At 40.5% G+C, this 14,377-nt stretch overlaps 1 protein-coding gene across 1 annotated transcript in view; it reads left to right on the forward strand.

Annotated features, from left to right (window-relative positions):
- Window positions 1-14,377, forward strand: part of plxnd1 (plexin D1) — a 90,756-nt gene that overhangs the window by 50,738 nt on the left and 25,641 nt on the right. The window contains exons 15-21 of the mRNA XM_058388718.1: window positions 2,986-3,125; window positions 4,006-4,182; window positions 4,279-4,363; window positions 4,860-5,126; window positions 8,872-9,021; window positions 11,700-11,814; window positions 12,151-12,258. Coding sequence (XP_058244701.1) covers window positions 2,986-3,125; window positions 4,006-4,182; window positions 4,279-4,363; window positions 4,860-5,126; window positions 8,872-9,021; window positions 11,700-11,814; window positions 12,151-12,258 — 1,042 coding nt within the window. The remainder of the gene's footprint in view (window positions 1-2,985; window positions 3,126-4,005; window positions 4,183-4,278; window positions 4,364-4,859; window positions 5,127-8,871; window positions 9,022-11,699; window positions 11,815-12,150; window positions 12,259-14,377) is intronic.

Here is a 14,377-nt window from a genome sequence, read left to right on the forward strand (position 1 = left end):
GCTAAAGTGAGTCATGTTGTGTTTCCCTACATGAATTTGCTGGCGATGCAGGAATTGTGTTTGTGTGTGTGTGTGTGTGTGTTTAATATCAAAACACATGATTACCAAATCTTATGATTAGCTCATGTTGTGATTGTGTTCATTTTGAAATGTAAAGCATATGCTTACAGACAAAGAAGTGAGAGAAGTGTACAGAAAACTGGAGAGAGAGAGAGAGAGAGAGAGGGAAAGACACTGAGAGGGAGAGACAGAAAGAGAGAGAGAGACAGTCCAAAAAAAGGATGTGAGCTTCCAAATCTCCTTCCTTAAATGTTCAATGTTTTAACCAAGCTCAGGAAACATCTGCGTTAACAACCCAACACACACACACACACACACACAAACACACACACACACACATTTTCTGTTTCAGACGTTTTAAACATTCCATTTGTTTTTACATCCTCAGCTTGACCTGTGCTTTTATATTCACGCACAAATACACAAAAGACAAAAATCCACAAAGTCCCCTACTTGAGCCCCGAGTCCTCGGCCCCACACGCTCCCTCTCACAGGAAGTGACATCATTTGTCTATTTGGATGTTTCTCATGTTTGTGTGTCTGAACAGGGCTTGTTGAATGTGTGTGTTGTTGAGCTGAGTCTTTGACACTTTGACTTTGTGTGTGTGTGTGTGTGTGTGTTATATTTGCACATCTGTACCCTTGGCATGAGCTCTCCACGCCACATTGATTTTGAGTGACGGACCAGACCAGCAGGACTGATCAAGATCTATCCTTTCTTTATTTGATTAAAGCGATGCCTTCAGACACGCACATGCAGACACACACACACGCATAAACATGTTAGATGTTATTTTTCCTTCTCTTGTGGTTGAGCCTTTGCAGTCACATTCTTTGAGATTTCTAAATGACAGATGAATAAATCTCTGATCTGTGTGTTTATCAAATTTTATGTAAGGATTATTCCAGTTTTTTCACTCTTTATCCACCATATGTGTAGGGTAGGTGTGATTACCGCAGACAACCACCGGACCACCGCTGAGCAGGTATAATTTGGGTGGTGGATCATTCTCAGCACAGCAGTGACGCTGACATCGTAGTAGCAGCATTGCTGGATTTATTAAACACCTCAGTATCACTGACAGCGAAACACCGCCTTGATAATATCTGCTCAGCGGTGGTCTTATGATGATCTCTGTTCACTGATGTACGGAGAACAGAGCTGACAAACTGTCCTGATGAACATATGGGCTAGAGTCAGTATATAGTTCACATACCTGCTAAAACTTAATGATGGATTCTTGTGTACGTTGTCACTATGGCAACGATAACGTTCGAGAGCGACCGCATTGATATGAATCAGAGAAGCTATCAATCTGATTCAGTAAAATAAATAGCTAACACTACACAAATAATCCTGCACTAATACATGCATTAATACTGAACTAATGATGAGTTAATGCATGTACTAATCACGAACTAATGAAGAGTTACAACATGCGTGACTTAACTAAGACATTCAGTCCTGTTTGGTGGTTAATGTATTTTGATCATCTTGCAAGCGTATAGTTGCAATCGTTCTCTATAAGAACGAATATAAATGCAACGTGCATCATTGCAGATCGTTTCTATAATTCGCCAGATGCCGTAACATACACAGCTGGATCTACTTTCATCGTTTAAGAGAGAAATGGTGAAGGTTTATCACGATTTACTGACACAGACGCAGTCAAAGTAATACAGAAGAAGAAATTTAGTCAGTAGTGTCTGCTAAATGAATAAACGTTAAGGCACGTACTAATCACAAACTAATGAAGAGCTAGCCTTCAACTAAGACTACGACGTGAGTCTTATGAGTTCATGCATAAATAATGAGGTAGATGATAGTACATGTTTGTTGTTTAGTGTATGAATGAACACATAGGGCTTAAACTAACTCAAGATTTAAATGAATTAAATCTGCATTATGTTGTAGCTACATATACAGCCATCACTGGATGCTGCTTCTGGGAATACTTTCATAATTTACATCATTCTTTATACATTTCTCTTCAAATAGCGCTGTACATGATCCAGGGTTCTGCTCCTTTACCCATGAGAGTGAAATTAACACATGATTAATATTTAAAACCAGTAGCCTCCCAGGTTGTCCAGTGGTCTCACAGTCTCACCACCACGGCCCGGGCTTAATTCTCTGGCAGGGAATCAACCAGCCACTAAAGGCTTGACTCTCAATGTCGGCCCCAAGCCTGGATAAAATGGGAGGGTTGTGTCAGGAAGGACATCCGGTGTAAAAACCTGTGCCAAAATCAAATATGCGGATCAGATGGTTTGCTGTTGTGTCCCCAAACAGGGAGCAGCCCGAAAAACAACAAAACAGTAACATTAATATTTAAAACCCGTGCTCTATCAGATTATATTATATTTTTCCATTTCAGAAGAAGAAAAGAGGCTCAAGCGTAAATGAAAGTAATCCAGCGCCATTCGATGATAACTGTGTCATTCTATAAACACTTGCACGTTTTATTCATATTCTGTCTTAAAGAGCATGTGTGCAGGTCGTTAAAGTGGTTAGGTGAGCTCTTCATCAGATCGTGATTAGCACATGCCTTGATTGATCATTAGTAGTCAGTATTAATGCATGTATTAGTGCAGGATTTTTCCTGCAGTGTTATTGTCTCTGAAGTTACACTGTCAGGAGCGTGCACTTGTTCCTGTTCGAAACATATGGCATCACAACAGCTTAAAAATGAAAGCAAATGGTGTGAACAGAATGTTTGGCTAGAATTCAAGGATTCCTCAGACAGTACTGATGTAACCTCATATAAATACATTTACATGGAAGGAACAGACAATGAGTTCTAATGCAAAGAGAGAGATTTTTTTTTCTTTTTTTTTTTCTTTTTCCTGGCAGCTGGTTGAGTCTAGAGATGTGTATCAGGATGAAAAAAAAAATGATGTTGTGTTTGTATTCACCTCCTACAGTTGCCCAGGTTAACTGATTTGATGCCCATACACGGCCCGATCGCAGGAGGAACCCGACTCACCATCCGAGGCTCATCGCTCGAGGCTGGGTCTACTGTGAAAGTAAAGGTTAACTCCACCCAGGACTGTGAAATCGACAGGTGAGCATGTGCATGTTAGTGCTGGTGAGAAGGGAGACAATAGTACAGATATCCCGGTGTGTGATATGACGTGATATTTAAACAACATGCGGTTACATCGAGTTGAAACACTGACCGAAAAATCTTTATATGCGATGACAGAACACGATGGTTTTTTTTTTTTTTTTACAGGAATGATATCAAATATCAATGCTTTATCCCCAAAGATATCTATAGACTATAGCTACATAAAATAAGAGCTTCACTAATGAATGAATATAGGATTCAAGCTCTTTTAAAGGTAACATCACGAATGCAAGATATTGTGGGAATACACAGTCATGTCTTTATGTCAGTTGTAGTCTTGAATTTGGACTTCAACATTGGAGGACTTGGGGGTCTAACAAAGCTGGTTCCATCAATGTTACCCCTTAAACCAATGGTGTCCAATCTTATCCAGAAAGGGCCGGTGTGGGTGCAGGTTTTCATTCCAACCAAGCAGGAGCTACACCTGATTCCAACTGGCTAATCAACTGATCTTGGCTTTCAGTAGACTCAGATGTGGCTTCTGCTCAGTTGGAATGAAAACCTGCACCCACACCGGCCCTTTGCGGATAAGATTGGACACCCCTGCCTTAAACTATGCTGCTATTATAATTCATTAAAACAGCTAGTAGTCTTGGTATGTATGATATCACCGTCCCACTTGGTCAGGGTTTGCCTCAGTTGATTGAAAGGTGAATGTGAGACTCGTTGGACTCATTGGATTTGAGACAAATTTTTTGCTGGTTGCTCAGGAAAACACTACCTTCTAGTTACAGCTGTGTTACATAATGATGTTCACACCATTATCATCATCATCATCATCATACCTGCATGCATTCCCATTTTTATTCCACAGGCTGTCTGATGACCTCATCGAGTGTGTGATGCCGCCAGCTGGGTACGGCCTCGCCGAAAACGTGACAGTGTGTGTGGAATACGACCAGAGGCCGTGTGAGAGCCAGCTCAGCGGTGTGTTTGTCTATGAGACGAACCCCGTCATCAGCACCGTAAAACCTAACAAGAGCTACCTTAGGTGAGACACACACATATACACACACACGGCATGTTATAACAGTCTGTTAATGGGCTATCTCCATTGACCTCCACTGTGTGTGTGTGTGTTTTCCAGTGGTGGCCGTATCATCTCTGTGAATGGTCAAAGTTTTGATCTGGTTCAGACAGCTACAATGCACGTGGTGGGAATCGGCCAGACAGTAAGTACTTTTCCATGTGTGTTGAAAATGATACAGAATTAAATCACAGTGCTGGTGAAATTCTAGTATGTTATCAATTCTAAGAGCTGCTTCACAGAGAACTGTAAACTAATAATAAACTGATTTATAGACTTAAAAAAAAGAATAAAAGCGTGCAGTAGGTGAGTATTTAGGAAGGAGTCTCCAGTGTCAGTGCTTCGTAATAGGGTGCAATTGTTAATGTTAGTCTTGTGACATGGGGAAGTCTTCAGGAATATGGTAACATGACAAGCTACCAGCTTTTGTCTTAATAACTTCAATTAAATACAATTAAATTAAAATAAAATGTGTGGTATAAGAGGAATAAAATACCTCAGGATATTCTGTTATAAGAACATAAGCAACTTCAGGGACCGTAACCTATACTACAAGATGGCTGATGTAATAGGAAGTTAGTCTTCGTATACAAACGATTCCATTAATCCCATGTGACTCGGTCTTGCTTTCTGATTGGCAGGTTTGCACCGTTACGTCGCCCAAACTCATATTATGTCGCTCCCCGACTGCCACTCAATCGCAGCAGGCCATGGCTCAGTTCTACCTGAATGGGATTTTGTACAGACGGAATGGCCACGCCTCCTCCGAGCTGGACCTGGATGAGGAGGAGGAGTCTAATGCAGGTCACTTCCCATTCGAGTATGTGGAAGACCCTCAGTTTTACACCAGCAACAAAGAAAAACTTATCAAGCATCATCCTGGGGAGCCACTCACACTCATCATCAATGTGAGTGCAGAATTGCATACACGCTTGCTGTCCACTTTATTAGGAACTCCTGAGTGCTTGCTCTTTCTTTCAAGGAAGCTGAGGCTACCACTGTGTACATGTCCAGATTTCGTGAACTTGTGCACAGTGTAGCGCACTCAGATCCCAGTTCTTGGCTCTCAGGAGTGGAACCTCGTGGTCTTCTGCTGGTGTAGTCCGTCTGCATCATGTTTTGGCCTATTTTTCTGCTCAACAGGGTTTCAAAGAGTGATTATGAGAATGACTTTAGCCTTCCTGTCAGCTTGAAACAGTCTGACCAGTCACATTTTTTCCTGCATTTTGAAAGTTATCCTAGAATTTGCATGATCTTATATACTGACCTGCTGCCATATGATTGGCTAATTAGATAGCTGCATGAATAAAAGGTGTACAGATGTTCCTAATAATGTGGCCAGAGTGTATTTATGTGTAGGATATACAGTATATGGTAATGTAGTTTAAGGAATCCTTTAACAATTGTTTGCAGATTGTGTTGTTCCTCTCTCTCTCTCTCTCTCTCTCTCACACACACACACACACACACACACAGAGCCTTGCTAATTATTAAGAACAATGCATGCCTGTGACATGGCATCTTTTTTTTTTGCGCTATTTCAATAACCGAGGCACAAAGTGATGACACTGGTGTGTAGATGTGGCAGACATGTTCTTGGTAAAATGTCAGATTTCAAATGTCACACCCTCTGCTGCGGCACTCCAAAATAGCAACTGGGCAAGAATGAGGGGAAAAATGGGTTTATGCTGGTGTTATAGGACTAAGTTGCATGAAAATAGAGCCCTATAAATTCTCTCACACACACACACATCAAAGGCCCTCCTAAGCACAGCCACCCAGCTCTGTATGACCTCCACTGTTCAGCTGACACAAGGCATTGTGTGTGTGTGTGTGTGTGTGTGTGTGTGTGTTTGTGTTTGTGTTTGTGTTTATGTGTGCATGTGCAGTTCACACGTGTTCCTTCATGGCTGTAATAGTATCATAAAAGCATGCTGTGCAATCTAGAGATGAAACCGCTTACACACACGTGGTTGCACACACGCATCAGGAAGTCGAACAGACGTGCGAAACCTGTGGGCTCGGATACATCAGGAATTTTGTGGAGGTCTGACAGGAAGTCCCATGCCAGGTCTAGGACTGTTTATTTCCTGCAGAAGAATAGGGGGATGAGGACGTGAGGGAGGAAGGGAGAGAGGGAGGGAGTGAGGGAGGATGGTGCATCTGAGGTGTAAACTAAAGAGCTTGTGGTTGATTGGGAGAGTGTGTGTGTGTTTCTGTAGGTATGTATTGGAACAAAAAAGGAACTAACTGACATATTCATGTGCCTCGGCTTTACCAAACACAATGCTTGTGGTTAGAAATGGAAAGTTTTGATTGTGTGTGTGTGTGTTGGGTAGGGATGGGGACTGAGAGAAAATCTGTTTATTTGGTTCCAGTTTGCTGGAATGTCATTTAATGTGTTCCTGTTTTGATGCACACATAGCTGACGGTAATATGTCTGTGTGTGTGTGTGGGTGTGTGTGTGTGGGTGTGTGTGTGTTCTTTCTCATATGTGTCTAAGACCTAAAGGTCATTACAAAGAAATGTATATTGTATACATAGTATTTAAGTATTGTAATGATAATGTATTATGTCAACAGAACTGGTGTGTGTGTGTGTGTGTGTGTGTGTGAGGAAGTGTTTGTTGATGGGTGGTCAGAGGAAAAGGACGCAACCCCTAGAGTTTAATCAGAGATTCCGGAAATTTCTTCCTTTGTAAACACTGTCCCCTCCTCATGCTCCTCACAGACACACACACACACACACACACAGTTTGAGGAAGCACGATAGGACACCTGCTGTACACACCCACAAACATGTCCTATGAATTTGTTCAAACATTTTTTCCATTGCTGTGTTATGTAAGCAGTGACGTTAGAGATGAACGTGAAGTTTGTGCTTCACAGATCCACGCTGTCTGAGACGCAGCGTTTCTCATAAATTAGGAGGAATTCATGTTCACAAACTCATCACACAGACCGCTCCTGGGACCACATGTTAACTGCATAAAGCACCAGGCGCTAATCATCCTGCCTTGTAGAGTAGCAGAACCGACAAATTGAGCTAATAGAAGTTCTCACGCACTATTTTCTGAGAAATTCGCTAAAGATTTTACACTATCGAGTGTGGAGTGATTGATATCATGCTACATTTGTACTGAAGTAGTATATTCGAGTGCCAAACACTCCTCTTAACGCTGAAAGAAAAGCAGTGCTTTCAACAGCTGCTTAAATAATCAGTCATAGCAACATGTCTGTTCTTCTGCCAGGAGCAACTCTTACAGCACTTCTGGCTGAAAATGAAAACATGTAGTACGTGTAAATGGTGACGGAACGTGAAGCCGTAACTCGCTCGTTCCCGCTGTTCTTTTTCGGCCATCGTAAAGCATCATTTTACAATCACAGCCCAGCTTCTCATCTTTTTTCTTATGTACAAGGTGTAGTACGGTGTTTAGGAGGAAATTAACACTCGAGAAACATCCTACATATATAATTGGCATTTCATGTCTCTCTCATTCATGATGAACTCCTTAACAGATGTTTACACATCTGGTGATAAGTATGTACTGTAGTTGCACTCCTGTGAATGATCTTTGTGCTGGATCTGTTCATTCGTCAAAGCCAAAAGAAAAGCTGACTGAAATTTGTACACATAATAGGAGAAGCTTATGATTTGTCACATATATACGTTACAGCACAGTGAATTCATTTTATTTGCATATCTGAAGCTTGTTAGGAAGCAGGAGTCAGAACACAGGGTCAGTTCCTGGGGAAGAGAAGGTTAAGTTTCTTGTTTAAGAACCCAACAGTGGTGGTGGTGGTGGTGGTTTGAACCCTTGACCTTCTGATCAATAATCCAGAGACAATAAACAATGACTTTATTATAAACCAAATATGAAAAATTTTGTTAAAAAGTTTTAATTTCCCAGTATATATATATAGTGTTTTGGGACACCGTGTCGATTTTGGAGAGTCTTTACTGACTGGTGAATCTATGAATTAAATTAAATTGCCTCGAATAAAAAAAAACATCATTTTAAAACTTTTTTTTTTTTTTTTTAAAAATCATAATGAAAAGTTGAACTACTGTATATTCCTGGTCAGTATTATCTGCTTCAGTAAAATACGGAAATATGGCATATGTGCTGATTTTTATTTTTATTTTCCGGAGGAATTCAATGTAACATATAATAAGGGTTGCCAGATATATAGAATAAAAACACATTCACTCACAGGCTTAATGTTAAAGAACATCTAGAAGGACGAGAAAGTAGACAGGTGTAAAAACTGGACACCTGGCAACAACATGCCTGGCTTTTATGCCAAATTTGTACATGACAGACGTTTTATTGTGGATAAATTATGCTGAGTCTTCTCCTAAGCTCATCTTCAATATCCAAGATGAATAATTTTTCCAGTTAAAAGACCAAATAACCATCTGAGTGATAAATCAGTGCCAGAAAGAGCTTCTCTACACACAATGTAATTTATTTATTTGAAAGAGTTACTGTATTGCTTTATCCTACTCAGATTCCAAAGAGTTTATTTTTAATGGATTTAGTATAGAAAATGATTCTAGAAGTTAATGGAAGTGGTTAAAAGCTTCATTCATTTTTTCAGGTTGAATGACTTCTTGTTTTTTGTGGGTTTTTTTTGTGTTTTTGTCCAACAGAAAGGGCCAAGCGAGTTGGACCTGACTCGGGACGAGTACTCGGTCATGATTGGCTCGGAGCGCTGTGACATCAGCTTCGACAACAAGCAGATGTTCCACTGCACCATCAACAGAACGCTGAGCTCCAGGAGCGGAGAGCTGCCTGTCACCGTGAGTTCAGCTTCATTACCCGCAAGCCTTTCCTCCAATCACATCACCAGGCGAATCCTGGTTTAAAAAAAAAAAAAAGAAAGAAAGAAAGAAAGGGAAAAAAATGCCATCTGCTCGTCCTGCTGATGAGTGTTTTCTTACACCAGACTCGGCACAAGTTCTCTTGATGAATAACGTTACCCAGCACAATTTCATTTGATTAAACAGCCGTAATGGTAAAAGAAAGCGAGGTTTTTGGGAAGAGAGACGAGAAGAACCGCGCTATGAGAACTGGATTTCAGAAAAGCCACTTAAAAAAAGCCGAAGACGGACTTGTTTCCTCGTAAATAATCAAAATGCATTAGTAATCAGATTGCATCAGTCATGTGAAAAATGGATTTTGCAGTCAAGAGAATTGAGGGTTGTTTCTCTTTTGATTTATTTATTTATTTGTTTTTGAGGCCAAAAAGAGCTCGATGTGATTCATCCAGCTCATTACAGCGAGATGAAGAAAGTAACGAACCCGCATCGAGCTTAAAAAAAAGAAAAAAGAAAAAGAAAAGTTAATCTTGAGTGGGTTTCAGTCATACAAACACAGAGCGGTATCAGCATGTCCCATCATGTCCCAGTGACATGGAGGACGGCACACACCCAGCACAACACTCAACCCTCTCTCCCCTATCACTGTTTTGACGCAGAAGATAATTTCAGCGGCATAATAAGAGCTAATCAAGGCCTTGCACGATATCAAACACTTTCTAAATATATGTGTGTGTGTGTGTGTGTAAGCGAGCGTGCCTTTCCTTTGTTTAGTCTTCTTAGACAATGAAAAACAGCTATCTTTAACCTTGCTCTCTCTCTTTCTCTCTCTGTCGCTTACTAATGACCACTGATACAGTCACCCAAGCAGCGAGAGAGTAGAAAGGAATTCCACCGACAAGCAATTTGCCCGAGCAAACAAAGCTGATGAAGCTAGCAGAGACACACACACACAGGTCGCAGGTCATAGGTCACGGGTCAAGAGAAAGCTCCTAAGCCAGACAGTATGTTTTTTTTTTTTTTGTTCGACTCAGCACCCGTCTGTAAACATACACGCTGGGTATTGTGGGAATGTCCAGTGCTGCTGATTCCTCACCATGTCACAGCTTAAACACTGACTCATCCCGAGAGCAGATGAATGTGCGTTTTGTTTCACGTTGACCGTGTAAACGTTTCAGTTGAGTTCGGTTCTGCGAGAGAGAGACGATTACAGTTAACCCTGTTGGCTAGGAATCTCTGGAAACACCCTTGTTATTTTTTTCTTTAAAGGTTTCCCTTTAAAGAACAACAAGCCCTAATTGAAAAGAAAGTTGAATTATTCAAAGTGAAAATTAGAGGGAGATTTAGGAAGAGACACGAGACACATGAGCATTAGTCATTGCTGCACTCACATAGAGGTTACTGAAAAGCAGAAATAAAACTGCTTACACTCAGAAACACCAGTATCACGTTACTTGGTGTGTGTGTGAGTGTGTGTGTGTTTACAATCAGAATGTCACAAAGCTTTCTTTTTGAAACACTGGGCAAGTATAGGGCAGCATGTTACATTCACACACACACACACACTCTATAGATAGATAGATAGATAGATAGATTGATAGATCGATCGATAGATCGATAGATAGATCGATAGATAGATCGATAGATCGATAGATTAACACTTCAGCATGACTTCAGCCTAACCTCTATATACCACTTCAACTACCAAAGACAACAAACAAATAAAAAGGCTTAAAAACACTTAAAAATAATTCAATAAACAATTAACATTAACATGAATTAAAAAAAATCCAGAACTGTCACACAATAACTAATCCAAATCACCGGTTTATATTAATGCACTCACTGTAACTGTGCCTTGAAGTTCCTTCTCGGAAAGTTGTATTTACGACATGGGACGTGCTAGTACGAGTTTAGGTGAGTTCATGTCATTTCGGAGCAAGATGGAGGTGGAGCTACAATACTCTTATTTAATAACAAAAATAAAAAATACAGCAAGGTGGTTTAACACTACTTCTAGAAAACGAAGAGTGTGCATATCTTTAATCAGTTCATGATAAAGGTATTATATCGTATTTGTACAACTCTTTCATATAATACGCAGACAATTAGCATGTTTTATTGTAAATAAAAAAGCCAGAAACATTCAATTTTAACAGCTATACCATCAACTACAGACGTCATGTGCATCAATTCCGCCGTGATTTCTTACTGACACGCCGCCAAACCAGATGCTCAGGACTCAAAGGAAATCCCCGGTCGTAATTATGACTTTGTGGAGGGTAGTTCAGCTTGTAAATATGATCCTGAATGTATAATGATTACAGTAATATTTCACACAGACTTCAACAGAATAATGTTTTCAAAAGAACATGGTGTTGTGTAGCAAAGAAATTAAACATTAATGGAAGGAGTCTCCAGTATCAGTGCTTTCATAGCAGCTAGTTTTTGTGAGAGTCTTCAGGACTATAGACTTCTTTTTTCATGGATGTTCCACAATTTGAACTAAATTAAATGGCTGGGAAAAAAAAGACTTCCACCAGCCCATCACTGATTATTTTCTTATAACAAGTATCCCATGCCATGTTTTATTCATGCCTTGATATTGTTTGGCAGTCATAATTAATCTCTCTCTCTCTCTCTCTCTCTCTCTCTCTCAGGTGCATGTGGGTAATTTCCAGAAAGTGATCGCTGTGGTTCAGATGGGCGGCAGTGAACTGGCTATCATTGTCACAGTTGTAGTGTGTTGTGTTCTTCTGCTCCTATGTACAGTGGGTAAGTGTGTGTATGTGTGTGTATGTGTTTCAGCATGTGATGTGATGGACAGTCTGTCGTCATGGAGACAGATGCGCCAGATGTGGGAGAGATAAAAGGGGAGGTAGTGGGGTCAAAATTCCTCTAAGCAGTTCAAAAAATATACACACACACACACACAGAGAGAAGGACCCACAAACCCCCCACACTGTTCTCTGTAGTATCTTTAATCTCTGAGATTCAGCGAATAAAAGTCAGCGGATTGATTCTGAATCTTTTACTGACACAGCAGATGGACACAATAATAAAAGAATTGATTTTCTTCCTCTGTGTGTGTGTGTGTGTGTTTCTCTCTAGCACTGGTGGTGTATTGTACCAAGAGCCGAAGGGCAGAGCGATATTGGCAGAAGACCCTCGTACAGATGGAGGAAATGGAGTCACAGATCAGAGAGGAGATACGCAAAGGTAACACACACACACGCACACACATATGCACAGGTGTAGAAGCAGGCTTCTGAATGAGTCTTAAAAGAGTGGAAATCTCATTTGGGGCTCTTATGTGTATACAAGAGAGATGAGTGGACGTGGAAGTACGTGTGTAACCGAGTCCATCAGAAGACCTTGTACTCGTAAGCGGAGAGAAATAAAAAGGTACAGAGAAAGGCTTTCTCTGTGTGTTTTAGTGTGCTAAGGGGGAACACTGTTTAAGTATCAACGTTTCAGTAGGTTTTGACAGATTTATAGCCCTCAGAGACAAAGAGCGAGCGGAGACGCCAAGGCCACAAGATGGACGGAGTGGAGTCAAGGCCACACTGTGAGCTAGCTGTGTGTGTGTGTGTGTGTGTAGAGGTGTGTACATGAGGTACATGTAGGAATAAAGAGCATGGCTTATTCCAAACGATTCATTCTTTTGGCAAGAGCGTTTACCCAAAGCAACATCCAAGTGAGGCAGTCCAAGAGTCTAGACATTTGAGGAGTGATACAAGAGCTGCAAAAGAAATATGTTTCCACTGACAGAAACAAGTGCAAGGCAAGAGAGCAGCAACTAGCTACACTGCAGTTAAATACAGTGATAGTACTCTACACATCTGTGCTACAAAGATAGAGCGATAACCACGGGGAGTTTGCACATAATGATACACAAAGACCAGTTTATATTACTATATTATGAGTGTGATTGTGACTGAAACAATGAGGATTATTGCATGTCAAGACATGAATGTAACATTAAGAACACCACCATAAGAGAAACAGCATTAATAAGGTTAAAACAATTAAGTCGAGAGGTTATGACGCTATTTAGCGAAATTAACTCGGTTAAGTAACCCTGTATAAAGCAGATGAAAGATCAACACGTATACACCCACTCCATATTCCTAATTTACACGGTGCAATGAAACAACATTCCTCCAAGACCCTGGAGCTATATAAAGGCACAGAGCTACATAAGACAATGCGGAAATAAGGACTAAAGAGTACAAAAATGAACCTTTTCACATAAAGTGAATATGTGGGTAGCTTAGTGGTTAAGGTGTTTCTGATAAGAAGGTTGTGCGTTTGAATCCCAGGTCCACCAAGACCTGCCCCTGCTGCAAGGCTTAATTGTTCAGTTGTATAAAATGAAATAAAAACGTAAGTCACTCTGGATAAGGGCGTCTGCCAAATGCCAGAAATGTAAAGTGAACGTGTGTAATCTTGTGCAAGCAGAGTGTACTACTTCCTATTGAAAATATCATGAAATGACCGAAGACTGTACACTGATAAAGACTTCCACAGAACTTCATACACACTCAGAAAAGCACTGAGATGCTTCATTCAAAGATTCATGAAAATCTGCAATTGCATTTTTTCCCCATCACAGAATTTCAACTGGTTTCAGACTTATTGTGGTGGTGTCAACAAGAGAGACGGAAAGACGGCATTTAGGATGTTTAAAAATCAGACACATATTCTGGCTCATTTGCAGTGCTGTTAAGAAGCAAGACAGTCAGTAGTCCAGGCAGCAGAGAGCTGGAGTAGTCGAGCCATGAGATATCGGGTGGCTGAAGTATGAGCTGTGTTGCACATTCTGACAGGCGCACTACATTCTTCCTGATATTAACCAGAGTCAACCTGTGAGAGTGGGAAAATGCCGTGCTTGAAGAAGCTGTGTTGTGTAACTTCGGGATAAGAAAAAGCTTTATCTTCGAAAGGCTAATTTGGACGCGGCGGTTTGTCACGGCAGCAAGACAAGACAAATGTGTGGTTAATCTGTGAGGATGTGGGTAAACTCTGTGGGTAGGAATGAAAATGCTCAGTAAAGAGTTAGTCATGATCACTTAATACTTAGTATAATGCACAATATAGATTGTGTACTAGACCTGGCACTTATTTCTAATCTCTTTTGTTTTTTCAGAAACTGCTCTTGGTTAAATTTCTTGGTTTAACAAGACAGCCTAGGTTACCTGTTTATGACTGAATTACATTACATAGTAATGATTGTTTATTTATAGTGAACTAAAGAGTTTGTAGTCTAACCCTAACTAGGAAGTAAGAGTAAGCTAAGTGGTATAGGGTGGAAAAAAAGCACAGGGCCAAGTACAGA

The sequence above is a fragment of the Hemibagrus wyckioides genome, linkage group LG05 (assembly GCF_019097595.1).
Source record: "Hemibagrus wyckioides isolate EC202008001 linkage group LG05, SWU_Hwy_1.0, whole genome shotgun sequence".
NCBI classification, from domain to species: domain Eukaryota; kingdom Metazoa; phylum Chordata; class Actinopteri; order Siluriformes; family Bagridae; genus Hemibagrus; species Hemibagrus wyckioides.